At 40.4% G+C, this 20,787-nt stretch overlaps 1 protein-coding gene across 1 annotated transcript; it reads left to right on the forward strand.

Annotated features, from left to right (window-relative positions):
• Positions 1-379: 379 nt before the first annotated feature.
• On the forward strand, positions 380-10,889 carry kmt5c (lysine methyltransferase 5C). The gene is made up of 10 exons (XM_070923002.1): positions 380-504; positions 1,643-1,808; positions 1,932-2,041; positions 2,173-2,336; positions 3,195-3,214; positions 3,478-3,614; positions 3,753-3,913; positions 5,322-5,894; positions 7,188-7,381; positions 8,276-10,889. The coding sequence occupies exons 1-10, from the start codon at positions 392-394 to the stop codon at positions 10,760-10,762; spliced, it is 4,125 nt and encodes a 1,374-aa protein (XP_070779103.1). The 5' UTR covers positions 380-391; the 3' UTR covers positions 10,763-10,889.
• Positions 10,890-20,787: the final 9,898 nt, after the last annotated feature.

Below are 20,787 nucleotides of genomic sequence, written 5' to 3' on the forward strand. Positions count from 1 at the left end.
TGCAGTCATTTTGCATTAGCTGCAGACCGCTATTGCTACCATAATGCTATCCACCTTACTCCCCAGCTGATAGCGTATTTTCCCAGCAAGCTGACATGCTACGCTAATGTGCTATTGAAGCGAATGTGAACTCAGTCACATTCTCAAGTTTCACGTAACGTTATCCGTAACTGGTTATTGTAAGGATATGATACAGAATACAGATAAAGACAGAGTTGCATGACGCGGTTGTAAGCCAACTTTAGCAAGTGAGCATGTAACAAATGTTGTGCTAATGCCGTTTGCAGACTGGATCTGCTGATATGCACAACTCATTGATGATTGTGGTTTGTTGTTGTTATCATAGCGTTACTTTGACCCTGTGATTGCAGCATGCTGATGGTGGGAGGCAATGGACGGATGCACTAGAATGAGTGTGAAGGAGCTTTGTGAGACCGATGACCTGGCCACCGGTTTGGTGCTGGACCCTCTGCTGGGCTTCAGCACCCACAAAATGAACATCAGGTAATATGTCACTCTAGAAATGTCAATTCAAACAATATCACAGCCCTAGAGTCTAATTAACACTTGATCAGTATTTAAATAATTGTTTATTAATCATTTATTTTGGGTTTCCACATCAGTACAGTATTATTCTTGCCTTTTCTGTTTATGTATGAGTATGTCATGGCACCCACACCTGTCCTTAAGGTGTCTTTTATACAGACACACAAGTTAAACATTCCTTTATTTGGAAAATGATAGTGTGTGGAATCAAATAGCAGTGGTTCTCTGTCCTGTATCTGTTCAAAAGACAGATCTGCAGTTCAACACAGTTCCTGCACCTCCATCTACAATTAGAGTAGGTGTTTTTGAGACTATTGCCTAGCTCAACACAATTGGAGTACACATACTGTAAAAGCTTTTGAAAGTTTGACTTAGAGTAAAAGGCTTCAAGTTTGATGCTCATGCAAGCCCTCCCTTTTCACAGGTAAACTGTATGACCAAACATAAGTTTTGATAGTGGTGTGATTGATGTTTTCTGCTTCCAATATAAAGTGTGATGTAACTTGATTTGCTGTGGAGGGAAAAATGTACTATTTGATGATTAAAATAATAATAATAGATTATTAGATGTTATTGTTCAATTATTTGTTTATTTAAAGTAATTTGTATTTGTAAGTTTATTAAATACAGTGTCAAATTAGAATACGCGAATACAACTAAACTAATTTACTGGGAAAGATGCACAAATAATTGGTGATCATTATCTAAATTTTTAACAACGTATTTGTGGTTATTGTTTAGTTCTAGTCCGTTGTAAGTTTAACCAGTGACTGATTTTGGTGTTTTTGTGATCTCATGTTCTCCGAGCACATCAAGCAATAGAAATGTTAAATTAGCAACTCTCACAAAAAGGCAAATCCTTGAGAAATGTGATTATTTATTCATATTTTAATCTTCTGACAAGCCTGAGCTTGATGATGATTTTGATGATTTATAGCATACATTGTGATGCAGTCTCCTGAAATCTATATCTGAAATTCAAGATTAAAAATGGCATCTTACACAGACACGCCTTAGACTAACACAGACTTAGACTTTGTCCTGTGACTTTTTCTGTTCCCTTATATGCCATTATCTACTTTTCTCTCCTCTTTAGTCCCCCACCAGAGATCCGGCGTTGGGGTAACCTCAAAGAGACCCTGTTGCGTTTTCAGCGTACACATGATTTCAACGCTACATTTGAGGCGCTGACAGTGGGAGATCTGGCTGGTGACTACTTTAATGCTTTGGGGAGCCATCGACAGGAGCTGCTGAGACAACATGTAGGCTGATGTTTAAGCTTACAAATCAGTATAAGTATAAAATAATGTCCAACAAAATCACTATATAAAACCTGTTCAGACAAAACACGAATTAGAGCATGAATTAATCTATCATGTCTGCAGGTGTATCGGTACCTCAGTGCCTTCCTGTTGGATAGCGGTGTCAAGATAGAGTCCTGTGACAGATACTCCTCAGAGACCAATGGAGCAAAGATAACCTCAACAAGGCACTGGTAATCACTCACACTCATACTATTGTATTTGTCAAGCTAGCATGTAGCTGAACAATAGCTGCTACAGGTCCTGGACTGATTTCTTTTCTTTTTAATTGTAGATATGTGACGCTTGAATTGTTGCTCCGCAGGTTTGCAGGAGAGCGAGTGGAGGTCCTGCTGGGCTGCATAGCAGAGCTGAGCCCCACTGACAGCGCTGTGCTGAGGGCAGGAGTCAATGACTTCAGTGTGATGTATTCCACACGCAAACGCTGCGCTCAGCTCTGGCTAGGGCCTGCAGCTTTTATTAACCATGGTGAGTTTGTTTGCATTCATGACTCATTCTTTCCCAGTTCACGCACACATGTACCAATTCAAAATGTTCCGAAGTGATAAGAGTTCTCGCATGAGAGTTTCATTAGCAGAACATTTTCACCTGCCAGGAGTAAATGATTAAAGCCACAGTGTATGATCCAAATGTCAACAAAAGGTAATCCAAAATATCAACATTCAAAATGCAAGATTGGATTACTCTCAAACTGATTGACAGGTTTTATTGCATGTGTTCACATTACACGACAATTAAGCTCTGGTCATTTGTTGTCTAATAATGTTTGATTACTGACATACATACCGAAAGAGACCTGCAGTTTCAGTTATGATCATTTGAGAGACACAAAATGCTGCTTTTTCAGCTGTATATCCAAATATTTTTGCAATTTTATATGGTCAAAAATGACATTGTCATTTAAGTACTACATAGACATTGGGAAGAATTAATTGGTCAACCATTGAATTCATTCATAATTCATAATAATAGCAATTTCATTACAAGAACATTTTGTCAATCAAATAAGTCATTACAACAGATAAGCACAAGCATTTTGCTCTTCAGACCAGGTGTCAGTCCACAGTGTGAACTGACATAACTACAAAAGTTCCAGTGAAATTTTAGTTAATTCTTTGAATCGAAAAATTAACTAACATAAGTTTCTGACATCTTTTAATAATGTTTGAGAGTTAATCACCTTAGCCTTTGAGCCTTTGCAAAATGAATTCAGTACAAACAAAATGACAAAATGTTGAGTCCTTTTATTCATTGCTGTGATTTAATTAATAACTTGACTTAAATCTTTTATCTCTGTTTTTTGCTCTTTGTCCTTCTGGGTTGAAGACTGCAAACCAAACTGCAAGGTAATCAGCAATATTTATTTACTTTGTTCACTATAGAGATTTAACAAATTGAAATAATTGATGTATTACTGACAAATGCTTTTATCTTATTTGCATAATTAATACGATTTTTTGTCATGAAATTTGGCATATTGAAAATTGTATTTTGGTTACAGAATTACACTCCTGTTCTGTTTCCTAACTGCTCTGTGTTGATGTTTCCCATGGGCCAACCAACCTTTGTCTTTGTCTCTGTTTTTTTCTTTCCCTTTTCACCCGCCCAGTTCGTCCCTGGTGAAAAGAATATCGCTTGTGTTGAAGCAATTCGACCCATCTTACCAGGGGAGGAGATCACCTGTTACTATGGTGCCAGCTTTTTTGGGGAGGGCAATGAAATGTGTGAATGCTGCACCTGTGAGAGGTGTGTTCTTCATTTGATCAGACAATGTCTTTATTATAGCATCGTTTTTGCTCAAAACTGAAGATTTTGTTTATCAGATATGAAAAACTGGTGGACTTTTTAACTTAATTTCATTTTGCAATTTTACCTGTTCTTAAGGAACGGAGAGGGTCATTTCAAACACAGAGGGAAGCAGCCTGAATGTGAAGAAACAAAGGACCCTGTGGGCCAAAAGTACCGCCTGAGAGAGAGATATCTTCGTCATCACAGAGAGAAGGGTCACTTTCCTACAAGGCCGATAATACCAGGAATACACTCAGGTATCTTTAAAGGTAACAGCTTTTGGATTTTCTCTAAAATGTCATCCTATCTAAAATCTTTCTCAAATCAATTATTATTAACCAAAAAAAGTAATTACTAGCACAGCTATTCCAAGTACTGTTAAAATACCAGTAAAAAAAATGAATATTGTCAGCTAATTCAAACAGAGGATCTGCATTGCTGGCTTCCTAAAAACCCTCTCAGCACCACAGATGTGGCTCAAAACCAACTAACAGGAATATTGGCTGTACAACATACCTTTTTTTGTAAAAGTCAAATTTCAGCACTTGCCAGCTTTATTACCTCACACAGATTACTTTAACATTATGAGCGCTTGATGATCTCAGTATTGCTAAATGAAACATGTTTGCAGATCCAGGAATCTTAGCCATGATTTAGGAATTGTTAGCACAAATGTTTTTCTATTTTTACTTTACCAAAAATGTGACCTCAATGATTTATATGGAGACAGCGTGCAAACAATTATGGGACAGCTTTGATTATTTTGTGACTCAAAAGTTTAATCATAATGAAATTGCAATGGTGAATTGATGACATCTTCTTTGGAAACAAACAGGGAACATATTGTTGAAAGTTTTTTACCTCCATATTTTACTTATGTATTTATGTATGTAAATCTCGTCATTACTACAGGTGACATAGTTTTGATTAGACTGCATGCGATCCCTGCAGATTTTGAGGAGCATGCTTAAAGGTGTAGTAATGCAACAGAGGGAGAATTGAGTAGATCTTGTGCTCCTGTGTTCGATGTTGGACATTTTATTTGCAGATGCAGGAAGCAGCATTCCCTTTGCCACAAACTCCACACACTGCTAGTCTGCAGGGAGTTCTTAGGCTACTTTAGGTTGCATATAGATTTATAATTGAAAATTTCTGTTCTTTTTTCTTTTGTTTTTTTGTCATTTTCAGTGTCCGTAAACACAGATTTCAATGCATATTTCAGGCCAAATAATTAGATATGGTAGAATCATACCATTTGTAATATGTCCCACTGTTGCTGTGATGTCCTTGTAAAGAGAAAATATGCTAAAACTGGCTCGATATATTTCACAGCCAGTGTCGTCTTTGTACACCCTGAACACTTTTGTCCCACACCTTTCCAAGCATCACATGCTTTGTTAGCACTGCAGGCAATCCTGGCATCTGCTGTGCACTAAATTGCTCAATAGATAGTCACTCAAATGGCTAGGTATTTTGCTTTTTTAAACAGATATTATTAGTGTATTAGAGTTACCAATTTAAGATAATTATATACAACAGAATTTCAGTGTGTTCATGATTTTCATGCACTTCTTATGCTGAATAAACATACATATTGGCAAAAGAGATGCTTTTGTATACAGCAACCTCAAGTTCAAGTGCTTCTTTGTTGTCTTTCATTCATAGCCATCCCCTCAAGGAATTCCTTTACCCAGCAGATGAGGAGAAATGCCTTGAAGAACAGAAAATTTTGTCAAACAAAGAAGTGGAGACGAGAAAAGCACAGACGATCAGGAAAGCACCCATTGAAATCCTCCACAGTAAAACAGTGTCGGACAGTTCCAGTTTTGTCTGAGGTTACTCTGAGGGACCTTAGTATCAGAGTACGGCGCCACACAGTGGATTTCTTACTAAATTGCAAGGATCCAAAAAGCAAAGAAAGGGCCTTGCTTCAACAACTGGAGGAAGTGAAACCAAAAGATAACACATTGAGTGAACTGAATTCGACTGGTGAAGAAAATAACAGCAGTGAGGTAAACTTGAAGCCTTTTACTCTAAATTCCTCCATGTCAGTTAATCAGAACAGTCTACCTGCAGTAGCAGCAGGCCTTAATGGGAAGTCTGTCAAAGTGGTGGATAAGCAGACAGTTCCCAAGAGGACCTCTTCGAGAACAAGAAGCATGGTTCACCCCACGCCCACACATCAAACAGGGTCCAGTAACACAGCTAACACTACAACTGTATGCCACCCAGCCGAAGGTGACAAAACCTGCAGTGCAATAAAACAAGAGAAGACTGAAAAAGCAATCGCAGAGAGTCAAAGCAACAAGTGCAGCAGCATTGAATCCTGCATCATTGACCAGGCTGAAAATCCAGCCATTAAGCAAGCGGAGCACAGGACGATCAGAGCTTCATCCCTGTTAGAAGTTTGTCAGAGTGTCACAGATAGACTGAAGAAAGCTGGGGACAATCCACTAATATCACTCAAGCAATACCTTACAGTTAACCTAACAAGGTTATCAGTGCCACAAAGTATAGAAGCAGAAAAGACCTCTGAAGACTGTAAAAGAAGAGTGGAGCTAAGAGGAAGGAGCAGGCAGACCCAGTGTCCTCGACCAGCTGCTCTGAATGTACAGTCAGGAAAAAGGGTGTCTAGATCTCAGCAGAGGCAGGGAGGAAGTTCAGAAATATGCACAGCTGAAGGGAACAGAGGGGTTAGGGAAATGTTTTTCAAGGCCATCGATAAAGTAAATTTAAGGAAGCGACCGGCAAGTGAACCTGTAGGTGATTTATCCCACAGCGAGAAAAGGGGGAATGACGAGGTTATCGAAATACAAACGGTGTCAAAAGAAAAAGATGATATACAAAAAGAGTCCCTGGACATTGTAAAAAGTAACATTGAAGGGCAGAAAGAAGACAGAAATGCTGCATCTACAGTTATGGATTGTAAAAGTAACAAGGCCCTGGAAGAAATGAAAGAGTCCAAATGTAAAATAGTGCCCAGCGAAAAACCTAGAGGACAAAATATCAGGCAGTGTGTTAGAAATAAAGTCATGGATGCATGTAAGGAGGAAGAAGTTGTTAAACTATCAGAACAAATGTATAGGAGTGTTGGTAAACAGCCAGTAAGTAGGTATGAAGAAGATATTGTCATAAAGCAGGCGAAGGTTCTGCTATCTGATATTTTAAGAAGGGATAAACCCTTAATAGGTAAGACATTACACAGAGATATTGTAGGAAGAGGGTTTTCTACCTCAGCCTCTAAAGAAATGCAAAGTGCTGAGGAGGAAGAAGAACAGACTGAAATAAATGGAGGCACGTACCATTGTTCAGTGCAGAGGAGGATTATGACACGGCGAAAGATGAGGCCTAGAGCAGTGAAAAGAAAAGCCGAAAGTAAGCAAAGCACCAAAGGACACTTGAGCAAAGAAGTTCGAGCTACAGTGAAGAATGAGTTGAGTGAGGATAGTTTGCAGCTTCAGTCACCACAGAGGCATAATGACCCACTGGCCACGTGCCTCAACCCCCTACCTCATAACTCACTAATTTCAGCAACAGCAATGACTAATCTGCCTCCAGACACCAATCCACAGGCACACATACAGTCCAACATACCTCTGAAGAAACGTACATTTCGCAGTTCTGTGGAAATAGACTCTGAACAAGGTTTGAATTTAGCAGCAGATCAAGCTTCTAAAGAAGCCACTGAGTTAAAATCATCCACAGAGCTGAGGCAGGGCGATACCGCTTGTTCAGGGGAGAGTAGCAAAGGGAAAAAAGATAGTAAAGGCCGATTTAGGAGAACAGAAGTCCAGAGGTTAACTTCCAAAAGGATCACAACAACAACACAACAAAACTCCTTTAACCGAGTGCTTCGCTCCCGAGCTAATGAAGTTCAGCGACGCCATTTATTTAGGGAAGTTCGAAAGTGTAAATTAGAGAGGCAAGATGAGGATGACGTTGACAAGGCTCAAAGGCTAGAGAGTGATAAGCTTGCAGAAGGCAAACGAGCCAAGCGTCGTGCTAAAATTCAAGAACAGTGTGGTAAAAATCAAATGCCAAATAAATCTCTAAAGGAAGATGAGGTGGAAACATTAATCCTGCAAAGTGGTGTGGAGGACACAAAGCCAGGCCTCGATTTTAAGATTCGTTTTAAGAGGAGGAGAGGGAGAGTATGGGAGATGCAAAGAGCAGGATTAGAAAATAAGGCATTAAAAACAGAAAAGGGAGAGGAGTTGGTGACTTGTGATCCGTTTAAAGCCATCATGGATTCTGTATCAGTTTTAAACATGGAGATGGAGGCAGCTCAGGCTCATGTGTATGCTAGTAAGAAGTCAAAGAGCAGATTGCATCGTTTGAAAAAAAGAGGTGAGAGGCTGACTGAAAAGCAATCCATAAGTCTCTCCTCAGATGTGAAATCTGACAAAGACCTTGAAAATGTAAAGAATGAATGTGGATCCAGTGAATCGCCCAATGACAAAGTAGGCATTAAAGAGAAGCTTGATATGGAACACCTAGATGGAGTCAAGCTGCTGCCACAGAAACTCGAGAGTTGTAAAAATGACCGTGATCTGTTGTCATCTGTAGTGCAACAAACAAAAATTGAAGATCATTTAGTAAAGAATTGCTGCTTGTTTCAGACGGGGTCACAACAGAAACTGCAGCCTGAATTGGATTCAAATGGCCTTCTGTTACCAGTAATTAAACTACGCAGAAAGACAGAGGATATTTGGGAGGTGGACAGCAAAGAGGAGCTCATACAAAGCCAACTTAAAGTAGAGCCCAAAATTAAGAAAGAGATGATGGGTCACATTTTAGGGAAACAAAAGAAAGGAGGTCTTGATTTTAACAAGCTCAAAGAAGAGTGCCCGTCTTTGCAGAGACTGAACAGCAACACTGCGCAACTGAAAACAGAACCGCCACCATTTTCCTTGTCTCTGTCACCACTGTCTCTGTCTTCCCCTCTTAATGACAATAAAGCTGAAGTCATATCCCCGGCTGCAGGTACAGTCACTGAAAGGCCAGAGATGAACAGCGAAGGAAGGAAACAGAGGCACAAAATGGAGAGAACACGCAAGTGTGGGCCTGTAGAAACCCCCACCACTTGTCTTAGTCACACTCTCCAACAAATTGACAACAGTCTCTCTAGGCTATCTGAGGGCTTGTGTTCATCTCAGACTTTGGAAAAGCCAACAGCCTGTTCCAGTGCTTCTAATTCTGTTATCCAGCCCCCGTCCCAGTCTCCTCCATTCACAACTGCAGATAACATGCTTTCTGGTGAGCCCAACTTCACAAACTGCTGTGATGATATTCTGGACTTTCAGTGTCTCAACTTTGAGGGGTATTATCAGCCACAGAACATACTTCCATCTTCCCCATCAGATCTGTGTTCACTAGATCCACCCACAGATCCTTTCAGCAGTCCCCTCTCTCACAGCCCGTCTGATACATGGACCACGGAAACACCGTACCTTGGTCCTCCCAGTCCAGGAAATAACTTTACCAGTGATGATCTGCAGTTTTTTCCGGGTTTCATTTCTTCCAAAAGTGACTCTGTTCCTCTGGAATGTGAAGCGAAGGATACCTCCAAAGACAGAAACCCACCCAACCCCAGTTTCAGTTTTTCAGCTCACTGCAGCTCTGACTTGACTGCTAGGGATCGAATCATAAGTAAAAATCCAGGAATGAGGCTGTCCAGAGAAGACTTCAAAACTCAGCCCATGTCTGTAGTCAGCAAGCCTCAGTTGTTTGGTGCAATATCATCCTCTGTTGCATCTCAAACTCCTTTTACTTTAACCCAACCCTCCAGCAACGTTAAAGCAAGCACCAGTCAATCAAAAGCCCATTCTAATCTTAAAACCTATGGCCCCTTCCATCGTATGACCATTCCTAGTAAATCACAGTCTTTTTGTAGTACTCAGCCAAACACAGTCAGAGGAGTGTCCCAGAGTTGCCTGACTAGATCTGTCCCGCCATCTCAAATGTCTAACAAATTCCTCTCTCCTCAACTCTTCACTGTGAAAAGCCACAGTCCTCCTGACAATCCATTCAAATCCCATGAGAAACCCTCTACAGTTATTCACAGAGTGCTTAAGTTTCAGGGCGGGAACCAGAGTCAGAACTTGTATAGTGCACCCTGTAAAGACTCCATGGCTGCTGGCAGCCTGACCGTCACATCCAGAACACTTGGTGCAAAATCAGGTTCTATTGAGAGGACCCAGCAGAGTCAGAAACTGGGTGTTAGTACAGACGGTCATCATAAAGGCAACATTTCCTTTCAAGGGTTTGGAAAGGATGTTGGCCATCATGGTTCCTCCAGCAACCCCGGCAGGTCCATCCCTCACTTCAACAGACCCAACCCCTCTTTCTCTCAGTCTTTTAGTAAAAGTAAGATGTCATCTGACAAACACGAAAGTGTTGAAACCAACATGGCATACAAAAACCTTTCAGCGCTGCCAAGACCCTTCTTCTTTCCTAGCAAAATGTCTGACGGTTATTCAACACCACAAGACAAGAATTTAAAACAGGATAAATCCACTACGCCGACCTCAGACAAGCACCAGCCATGTTACACTCAGCAAGACCCTTTTGATTTTAGTTTTGGCTCGTCTCTTTCGCCCATGTCTCACAACAGCCCCCATGTGGTCCACAGTACACCTCCTGGTACACCAGCAGCAGCAAACAAGAGTCAGTCCTCAACCTCTTCAGCCTCTTTCCCTTATGGCTATCAAGGTCCTCCTTATGTACTAAACTTCAGTGGAGATCACTCATTGACCCTGGGTCTCAGGGATGGAGTTGACGGTTACCCGGGATTAGGCTCGACAAACTACACCTACCATTGCCTGATGGAACCTTCAGGCACCCAAGGACGGCTGGTTCTCGAGCCCTGTGGACCCCAGCTGTCTAACCCAGCGTCTTTTTCCATGGGTGGATTTTCAGGGCTCAAAGGTCAGGATGAACATTGCAGGAAGGACATGCAGCAACAGTGCCAGCCTGGGGAACACCAAGGCACACCACACTATGGACCTGTTCCATCGTCTCACTCCATGGGTGCCACAAAACCCAAGAGAGTGAGGTTAGTGGTGACAGACGGCACAGTAGACTTAGATCTCCAGTACTCAGATTGATTTATACCCGCCGGAGGCACTGGATCCCAGAATACATTTGGATGTTGTTTTCCTCAAGGGGGATTATACAGTATCTGCCAGAATATGTTTTTGTAAACACTGTAATTCATAGTCTACCAGTTACTAAAGCCCACTGACTGATTGACATTTTTCTAAATCATTATTTTGATGGACTGTTAATGTATGAATGACTTGTACAGGGTTTTATGTAAAGCGGATGTATCAGCGTGTTTTAACTACTGTATGATTTTTAAGAAATTGAATATTCCATACAATTTGCTGAGAATACCAAATTAAAACATGCATAAAGAAAATAAATAATTAATATATTTGTGACTAGGAGTTTGAACCCTGTAAACTTTGAAAGTTCTCTTACTGTACTGTAACATAGCTGTATGAACTTTTCTATACTATGTATGGCCGTAGAGACAGGAGCACCATCAGTGGTTGCTGGTACTTGTATTGGTTGGTTTTAAAAAGGCAGCTTTGTGCCTCAGTCTTTGATATGTTCTTGTGACTTTTTGAAACACCTGTTGAAACAGTTCACACTTGGTTTTTATACTCACAGTAAGCTCTTTTGTGTGTGTGTGTGTGTGTGTGTGTGTCAGGTATTGAGGGATCAAAGCAAGGTGTGTCGTCGTACCTGATCGTGTGACTGTTACTCTGCCAGATGTTAGTAAGGTCTTTAGTGCATCAATGAAAGGTTTGTGCATGAACAGTATACAGTAAAATGTTTTCCCGACCTGAAACAATATATATTCAAAGACACTTCTACTGAGTGAAGACATGCGTGACATGAGCAGCAGCCTTTCACAGCTGCTCTCTATGTGGATGAGTGAGTGGGAGAAACTGCAATATGTATTTTTTTTTTTAAGCCAGTTGTGCTTAATGGACTGAGGGATAGTACAACATGTATCTGTGTAATGGGAGTTCTCCCAATTGGAAATGTAAGAGAAACATTTCAATATTACCATGTTACATCAAGAAAAGCGACAATCTTCTCACAGAGTAACTCTTGTAATTGGTCTTTTTTCCCCCAAATGGTTAATGATTATTATACAGAAAGAACCGAAGAATAAGTTGTTCATCTGTCTGTTATTTTGTCGTTGCTGACGGAGCTACACATTCTTAGGTGTTTATATTGTAAGAGTCATTTGCTGTTGATTGTGGAAGTCACGTGAGCATTCCCCTCATGTCACGATGTACTGTATGTTGAACCCATTTGACATCATTGGGCAGGAGTATTCAGTGTGACTGCACAGCCTTACATTACTACCATGAAAATGTACTGTCTTGATATGGAAAGGCCAATTATTTATTTTAATATCCTCATCCTTGAAATGGTGCTTTAATGTAATTTATATTTCACATTGATTGTTCAAACTTAAATGTTTTTTTATTATTTAATGGGACAAAATACAGAACTGAATATTTACATTGAGTATTTAATTTCAAAGCCTTTGACATGTTATCCAATTTTTCAGTTGTTACAGGTAAAACTTTCTTGTCTTTTTTCTAATTGGCAGTTAGTCTTACTGAACGTCTGCTGTAGAAATGTACAAATGTAGCCTATATCATTAAAGACTTAATTCTTTTTTTGTACTTCCTCTCTTTGACTGTTTTTTTAATACTTAATTGTAAGAGACCACAACATTTGATTACATTACATTATTTCTGCTATTTATATATGTCACACTAAAAATGGTAAGGTAACGTCTTCAAATTGCTTGTTATATCCAACAGTTGTCCAAAATCCCAAAAAGATTCAATTTATTCTGTTTATTGACTAATCAATGAATCGACTAATCGCTTCAGCCTTGATAGACAATCATATTCTTCAGACACCTTTTTATCCGGTTGGTCTCAAATAGTTTAGTTTGTAAAAATCCTGCTTAAATTGTCTCCACCTGATATTAGTTCATGAAACTATTAAATAGCAGCGATGGAAAGTAACTAAGTACTTCTGTTCTTAAGTACAAATTTGAGGTACTTTAATTGAGTAATCCCATTTTATGCTACTTTAAACTTCTACTCCTCTATCTTTGAGGTAAATATACTTTTCACTCCACTATATTAATCTGACATCTTAAATGACTTTGCAGACGCAAGTTATTCATACAAGATAAAATCAACTAATAAATACATTTAAATAAATTATAATGTAATATTATAGATTAGCAGTATATAGAATAGTTAACGTTAGCTCCACCTTAACCAGCGGCAACATTAAAGTGATGCTTACACATTAATCCAATAATATATATGATTCTGAAATGAGTACTTAGTACTTTGAATATATTTTGATGCTAATGCTTTTACTTATAACAGTATTTCTACAACATGGTGGTATTGCTACTTTTGCCACATTGACATTTAGATGAATTGTTTACATTTTAGCAGTTTGTGTTATGTGATATGTTCACCACAGCATACAGTCAGAAGAATAAGTTATTGTTATAAGCTACAGTCAAGTGTACAGAGAAAGTTCCTCTGCAAAGTTGCGTTTTGCTTCATGTTCAGTCTCTTCCTGCTCTAATGTATTCATCATAATGGTTCATTTCAAAGCTTGGGGCTTTTCCTCTCTACCTGTGCTTTCATCCTACCCAACCAGCATTTGTGTTCTTCCCCTGGATCCCCTCCTCTCCACCAGCACATGACCCACTTCTGATTTTCTTTCTAGCTCTCAGTAGCAGCAGAGCAGTTAATTCTGATGCCAAGTATAACAATTTTCTCATAATGAGGATGGAAAGAGAGGGAGGGATTATTCGTTATAGTAGTGAGGGAAAGGGTGTCTTGGAGATAGTACAGTTAAAGGGACAGGAAAACCAGGGAAAAATAGGAGAAAAAAAGGGACAACTATTAATATTTAAACCCAGTGTTCCTCAGCTGCCATAACAGAGAACTCAGGTTTACTGTTCTTAGATTTATGCACCCATTGATTCAGCATTGATTTCAGTTTGGTTGCAGCTTTTAACCAGTGGTGGAAGAATGCATTTAAAATCCTAGTAAAAGTACAGAAATATTATCAGCCAGATGTACTTAAAGTATCAAAAGTAAAAGTGCTGGTGCAGTAAAATGTCCCCTGTGACTGATAAATTATTATATATTACATTATTAAATTGTTAGTACTGACTGCATTTTACTGCTATTGAGTAATGTGGAGTTTACAGTAACTACTTAATATACAATTTGGTAGTTTAGTCCAGTGGTTCCCAACCTAGGGCTTGGGCCCCTCCAAAGGGTCACAATATAAATCTGAGGGGTCGTGAGATGATTAATGACAAAAAAAGTTGTATATTTTTATGAAATATTGGATACTTTGACCTTTTGGGCCTCAAACAGTTATTTAAATGAAACCATCTGAGAAGTTTAGAGGGGAAATGTAGTTAACTTCTTGAGAAAATATACAATACAATACAATAATACAGTTCCTTTTTGTGTCACATGAAATATTTTACAACCATTTTAACCCTGCTTGTTTTCCACACTTTTAATTATTCATTAAAACGTCACCTCTTTCGCTTCTCGTGTTACTCTTGTGTACATCACAATTCCATTAAATCCTAGCTACATGTATGTATGTAGCCACATGGCTCCATGTTCTCCATGTTCAGGGCTCTGGGGATTATAATCTGTCATGGGATATGAGCGTTGCAGTGCAGCGGCAGCTGTGTGAAATGGCTGACTGTGTGGAGTCGCTGTTGGATTATGGTCTTCATCAGCAGTAGAGCAGTCACCCTTGTGGTGAACGAGCAAGAGAAACACAAATGGTCTTTAAGCCTGAGAAACAAGCTTCAGCTGGGAGGAGAGAGCTTTAGAAAGGTGTAGTGGCATTGCACATTATTTCCCAGGTGACAGGTGGCAGAGGCTCCAAATTACTGGCTACTGGCTGAGGTGTCAGTGCATTAGTGTAAATTATGACTGTAACAAAACCCTGTGTGTCTGACAGAGGGGGCTGAATAAATATGTCCGCTGCACAAGCAGGGATATTGCTCTTATCATTATTATGGCTATCTTTCTTTATTAAGTCTGACTGTCTGCTATTAAGGCGACTCCCCCGTCTCCTTGTACAAGCTGGTGTGTGGTTTTGATGAAGCACAGCAATCCCTTTCAGTTTACTGCAACTGCTTGCTTACTCGTCCAATTAATACTGTTGGTCAGCCTGGACAGCTTCAGCCTGATGAACAAAACCTGACACCCTCTGATACATATACAGTAGACTCAATCAGTCAAAAGAGTAGGGCTGGCAGATCAATGCAAACCTAATTTAAAGAAATCAATAGATCAGATGGCATAATACTTTTAATACTGTGTGAGAAAGTTACCTCCGCATGAGTCACTGACTGAGTGAAGAGGTGGACAGCCCCCGCTGTGGGAGGTTTCATTTCATTCACATCCACATCCATTTTTAAATGCCCAGTTTGGAGCTAATGGATGTAATGTTAATGAGAGAAAATAAAGTGAAGGATGGGGATATTTATAGTTATTAATAACACTTTCAAGAGCTGAGATGTCAGGGTTTGCCTGTCAATGTAACCTTTGAGTTGAAGCACAGACTGCCTCACCATGCCTGAGATATGATGCCATGACATGGCATTTACTTCACTCATGTTAATAGTGTGAAACATGCATGTATGGTATTTATGAGAACATCTAATATTAGATGGCGCAGGAGGGCAGATTCAGTTAGAAAAAGGCAGATGATACAGTATCTAGCGCTGCAACAATTAGTCCATTTATGCGATTAGTCAATTGACAGAAGGTTTATTTGCAACTAGTCTCATAATCAATTAACCATTTAAATGATTTTTATATTTTTATTTAACATTTGATTGTTCCAATTTCTCGTCTGACATTTCTGCTGTTTTTCTTTGTCCTATATTTTGGTAAATTGAATATCTGTTTTGTACTTTTTCGATGGATAAAATAGTACATTTGATGACAACACCTCGGACACTGTGATGGACATTTTTCACTGTTCACTGACCAAATTATCAATTGATTAATGGAGAAAATAATCGTCAGACTAATTGATGAAAATAATCGTTAGCTGCTGCCCCAATGATATCAGCCCACTGAATTATAGTTTGTGCAAATCTATTGGACTAAAAGTCAGGAAAATGGAAAACGTAACATGACAAAAAAATAAACAGCACCATGGTATGAGATTTAGTAGATCCCTAACTCCCTAGAAATATTGTTTCTCGAGAAGGGAGAAGAATCCATAAACAGAAAAATGTAACCCGAGAGTTTAGGGTGTAAATGAGTAAATGAGCCATGATTTACAAGAGATGCTTATCAAAATGCACAGTGAGACTGCTGAGAGACTAAATCCAAAAGGCGTTTGTGTTGGAGAAGCCATTTTTCATAGTCTAATAATAATGTTTCCTAATGTAACAGTGTGAAACAGTCTGATACAGGAGAGCTTGCCCTCTTACAATAATCCCTGGATTCTGAAGTGATTTTTGTCAACATTTGACATGCAGCGTAGCACTTGTCAACATCAACTGTAACCAGACAGTTTTCTGCCGGGGGAATTTCTCCAGCAGATGGAGTTTTTTTTTGGTAATTCTGGGACTCTGGGATCTCACTTGAACACCCACAAGAAGTTCTGACTAACTGAGCATCGAGTAAGCCAACACAGACTTTGTGTTTATCAACTTCAGCTACAATCTGACTGCTGAAAAATATCTGTTGTCTCTGTGATCAATTATCATACACAACCATGATGACCACCCCCGCCCCCCAACTATTAAAGGGGTGTTACCTCATCAAAGCCAATGAGGCGACTTTGACATGCATCACTCATCAATGATTGGCTTAATGGAGTTGATTTCTAGTTGCTATTCAGCTCGTCAGTAGAAGGCTCCCTCTCCACCCACAGTCCTCTCCTCCCTCACCCCCCTCTACATATGGTAATAAGCATTGCAGCAGTGGCTTCCCTCATCCTCTTATACTCATCTCTTTCATTTCTTATTCATATTTCTGGGTGTGCGTCTGTGTGAGAATACACATGTTGGCTGCAGATTGCGTTATTCTGTCTCTTTGGATATAATCATTCGATTATGGAACGAATCTGTTAAAAATGAGAAATTTTGCTCTAATTGATGTGTGTTGTTTTGTTGTTGATATTGCGTGGTAATTATTGGATAATCTTTTATGTGTGTGTGTGTGTGTGTGTGTGTGTGTGTGTGTGTGTGTATGTGTGTGGGTGTTTGGTGTGTATTTCTGCACTGTTGGGTGGATCCCACTGTTCTATGGTGCTTTCAGTTCTGTGAGAAGGAAAAAAACTGAGTTTTTCACAGCTAAGAGTCTAACTCCATAACATCAAAGACAGAGAGAGAGAGAGAGAGGGAGAGAGAGAGAGATAAAGGGAGAGAGGGAGGGAGGGGTATGCCCTGTATCCGGGTAATGATGGAGGAGAGAGAGATGGAGGGAGGAGGGGGGACAAAAGAGAGAGGTATGGGAGGGAGGGTGAGGGAGAGAAAGCAACCAACCAGTACAAGGCAAGAGAGAGGAGAGAGAGAGAGAGAGAGAGAGAGAGAGAGAGAGAGAGAGAGGGGCACTCTGAACACGCTGAAGGGAGGGAGGAGGGGAGGATAGCGAGCGAGGGATGGGGAGATTGCCGGACCGAGCGGATAGAAGTGTTACTACAGAGCTGCTGCTGCTGCTGGAGGACGGGCTGGGAGCCGAGGATAATGCTCCATCCCTCAGCGTACAGCAGCACGCTGGACACCTTGTAATTTCTCGTGGCGGCGGCGGTGGCTGTGGTGGAGGAGGGTCTTCATTGTTGCAGCAGTGATTGTCTTTTCTTTTCTTTTTTTTCTTCCTTTAACCACAGTCTTCATCATCTTCCTGCTCGCCCCTCCTCACTCCTTATTCCTCTGCAACTGGCAACCGCTGGGCTCCCCCTCCTCTCTTTTCTACTTCTGTCCCTTTTTCCAGAGGAGGGATTTCTGTAATTCATCAGGGATTGTAGAAGACAGTAAGAATGTTTTCTCTCTCTTGTGCTTTTCTTTCTTATCTCTCAAGGAGACATGCATGGAGATGGAGGGGGGTGCATGGCAAAGCAGAGGAGAGTACGATTTTATGTTTGTGGAGGGATAGTGGTGGAGTCGAAAGGGAGTGTGTGTATGTATGTGTGTGTGCAGCAGGGGATGGGAGGTGGTTTGCATGTTCAAGTTTCCTGCATTGATCTAAAACATTAATTTGTCTCTCACATGGCTGTCTGTGCGTGCAATATCCCAGCTTTAAATGAAGATACACAGCAGTTGCACAAAATACACACTTGAAATGAAAATAAAATGAAATATGAAAAGCAAAATCTGCTGATGGATGCACAGACACAAGGAAGGCAAACCAAGCAGTGTTTGGCAGTGGATTACTCCTTGATGCCAGCAGATGTATACACTATCCCATCTTTACAGAGGGGCAGAAGAAGAGGGGACACGAGAAAGTGGGAGAATAAAAAGAGGAGGAGGGAGCAGTGAAGGGACACAGATTTGTAGATGAGGCAAAGACAAGACAAGACAGGGAATCAGACAATGTATGTGGCATCATCAATAAAAACAGAGATATAGGTAGATGTATGAGAGATGCTGCTTGGCATCTCTTGGATTTATCATTGTGTCAAACTGATAATCCCTCCCACATACATTTGCATGCCTGCCAAGGATTGCTGATGATCTGGTGCAGCTCACTGCTCAGTGTTCACATTAAAAGGCTAACCAGTGCATAAAATCACCTAGTAAATCACACTTTGGCCACCCTGACATATTGACTGTAGCGTGTAAGGCAAGGTATGCATGGATGAACATGAACACAGATGCACCTTAGCATTAAAAATGTGTGGAATAATGCACTCAGATATAGATATAAGTGTTTTACCATGCATTAAACAGCAGATGAACTTGAAGGCGGATGTTCAAACTGCTGTCTTCTCACTTGAGCAGCTGCTTCAACAAGAAAAGGGTCACCCTGCCAGCAGGGAACATGTGTTTGGTCTGCCCCTGTCATTATCTCTCCACCTGATTTTGGTCTATCTATAGATGCCTTTGTCTCTATTGAACACAGCCCACAGGAAGGTGATGGCAGGTCACTTTACAGGGCACACATAATTACACACAAGTTACTTCTATATTGCAGAGTGTTTCACAGAGTGGTGAGGAGGATTTCAGCTTAATGTGGCAGGATTTAAGTTAAATTGTGAATAACTTGTTGTCAGAGGCGTTCAAGCGCAAGAGACGTGGCTGTTTGTTCAGTTTCGTCTTCACAGAGGTTTGCACAATGGCATACGGCGGGCACATCGCCCACTCACAGTCATAGTATCTCACACATGCAATTCATGCTCTGTATGTGGTGTGTCGCCTCAGGGACATGGAGATAGAGGATGGCAGAACGGATCATCAGAGAAGACAGCCAACATTACACACCATGAGCGTAATTTGTAAAAGAGACAACTTTGAACGCCACCATCAGTGCATTAATGGTGGATTTGGAGAAGTGTATTGTCTGTATTGTATAAAAGTGAAGTGCTTTTGACAATGTGTAGTGATTATTCTGTCAAGTGTTGGTGTGCTACAGGTACGTGACTCAGTCTTTTTTTTGAGTGGTGCTCTAAGTTCAAACTCACTCATCACATACTGATGTCAAGCAGTCACAGCATGCTAACTTATTGGTACCAGCTCTCCATAGATCAGTTTCAGTGGCGCTTCACTCACTCATATACTCTGTATATACATAAACACTCTTAATCTGCCAAACACATTAGATTGCACATGTTGGCTCAAAGCAGAACAATCAGTTTTACATTGATTTGACCATTCTGCAGTTTCTAAAGTAGAGATGGGTGAAGGATACAGATCCAACTAATCACTATACCAGGTAATTTGCTCCTCTGGCATTTGTGTACCTTTGAGAACTTTCTTTTTTTCTTTTTAAAATACATTTTTGGCTAATTACCAACACCGTTTACCTCTTGTCTAACTGTTTCTTCATGTATGAGCCTAGTTATCGTTGGATTGTTCTTGTCCATGGTTAGCTACAGGCTAACCACTGTTGAGGTCCCTTTCCCACACCATTAGTATTTTGCTAGCGACAGTAGCCAGTCCAGTTATGCAAGGGTGAAAATTCACAAAATGTTGTATGAAAGCTATTAAGGTTTTCTGGTGTTTCTTTCAAATCCTTATGGTGTTAACAGCCAATTGTATTTAACTGTGTTGGCATGACATCATGACATCAGCCAAATCATTTTTACAATCTGACATGAAAAAAGTTCTTTTGTTATTCCTTTTCTTTCTGGTGGAAAGTAAGAAACAGGAATTTTGACTTCTGAATGATCAATGAATGAGGTCATTTGAACAGAAACAGAAAAAACTCAGCATCAAACTGGAGTCTGTGACTGCGAAGAGGTTCAGAAGTTCGGCCTGGTTTCGCTGAGTTCAGATCAGTTTAGTTTGACTCCCGGGGAGCTCAATTAATTTGGCCTGTGGAAGTCGAATTGATCTGGTCCAACAGGCCGATGCAGCTGCTGCTGAGTGTTGATTAACTGACTGTCATGTCGTTTGTTCTTCAGATGTTGTTTGGCACAAAGAGAGTCAAGGTCCAACAAACACCCATGATTTGCCGCCCGAGCAGATGAATTAACATTCAGCCCACGTTAGCAGGGAAATACCATTAATTCCTTCTTGGTCGGAAAGTGCTATGGAACGTCTCACTTAAGTTTCACTCCACACACAGAGGACACAGCACACAATTGGCATTTCCACCCGTGCAGTTCCCTCTTTGGGGATCAGGGGACCAAAATCTCTTCTTGCCACTCACTCAATTCAACAAAGCTTGGCAAAAAGAGGATTTATCAGCGCACTAGGGCAGAGATTACCTGTCTCAAAGAGGAAAAACAGGCCTTGACAAAGATGCATGTTGATTAATTGAAATTTATTGGATTATTCCAATGTTTATTCAGAATTCCCTTCCAGGGTTTGAAAAGGAGAGAAAGGGAGTAAATGCTGTGTCTTTTGGACTGG

The sequence above is a fragment of the Enoplosus armatus genome, chromosome 17 (genome assembly GCF_043641665.1).
Source record: "Enoplosus armatus isolate fEnoArm2 chromosome 17, fEnoArm2.hap1, whole genome shotgun sequence".
Taxonomy (NCBI): Eukaryota; Metazoa; Chordata; class Actinopteri; order Centrarchiformes; family Enoplosidae; genus Enoplosus; species Enoplosus armatus.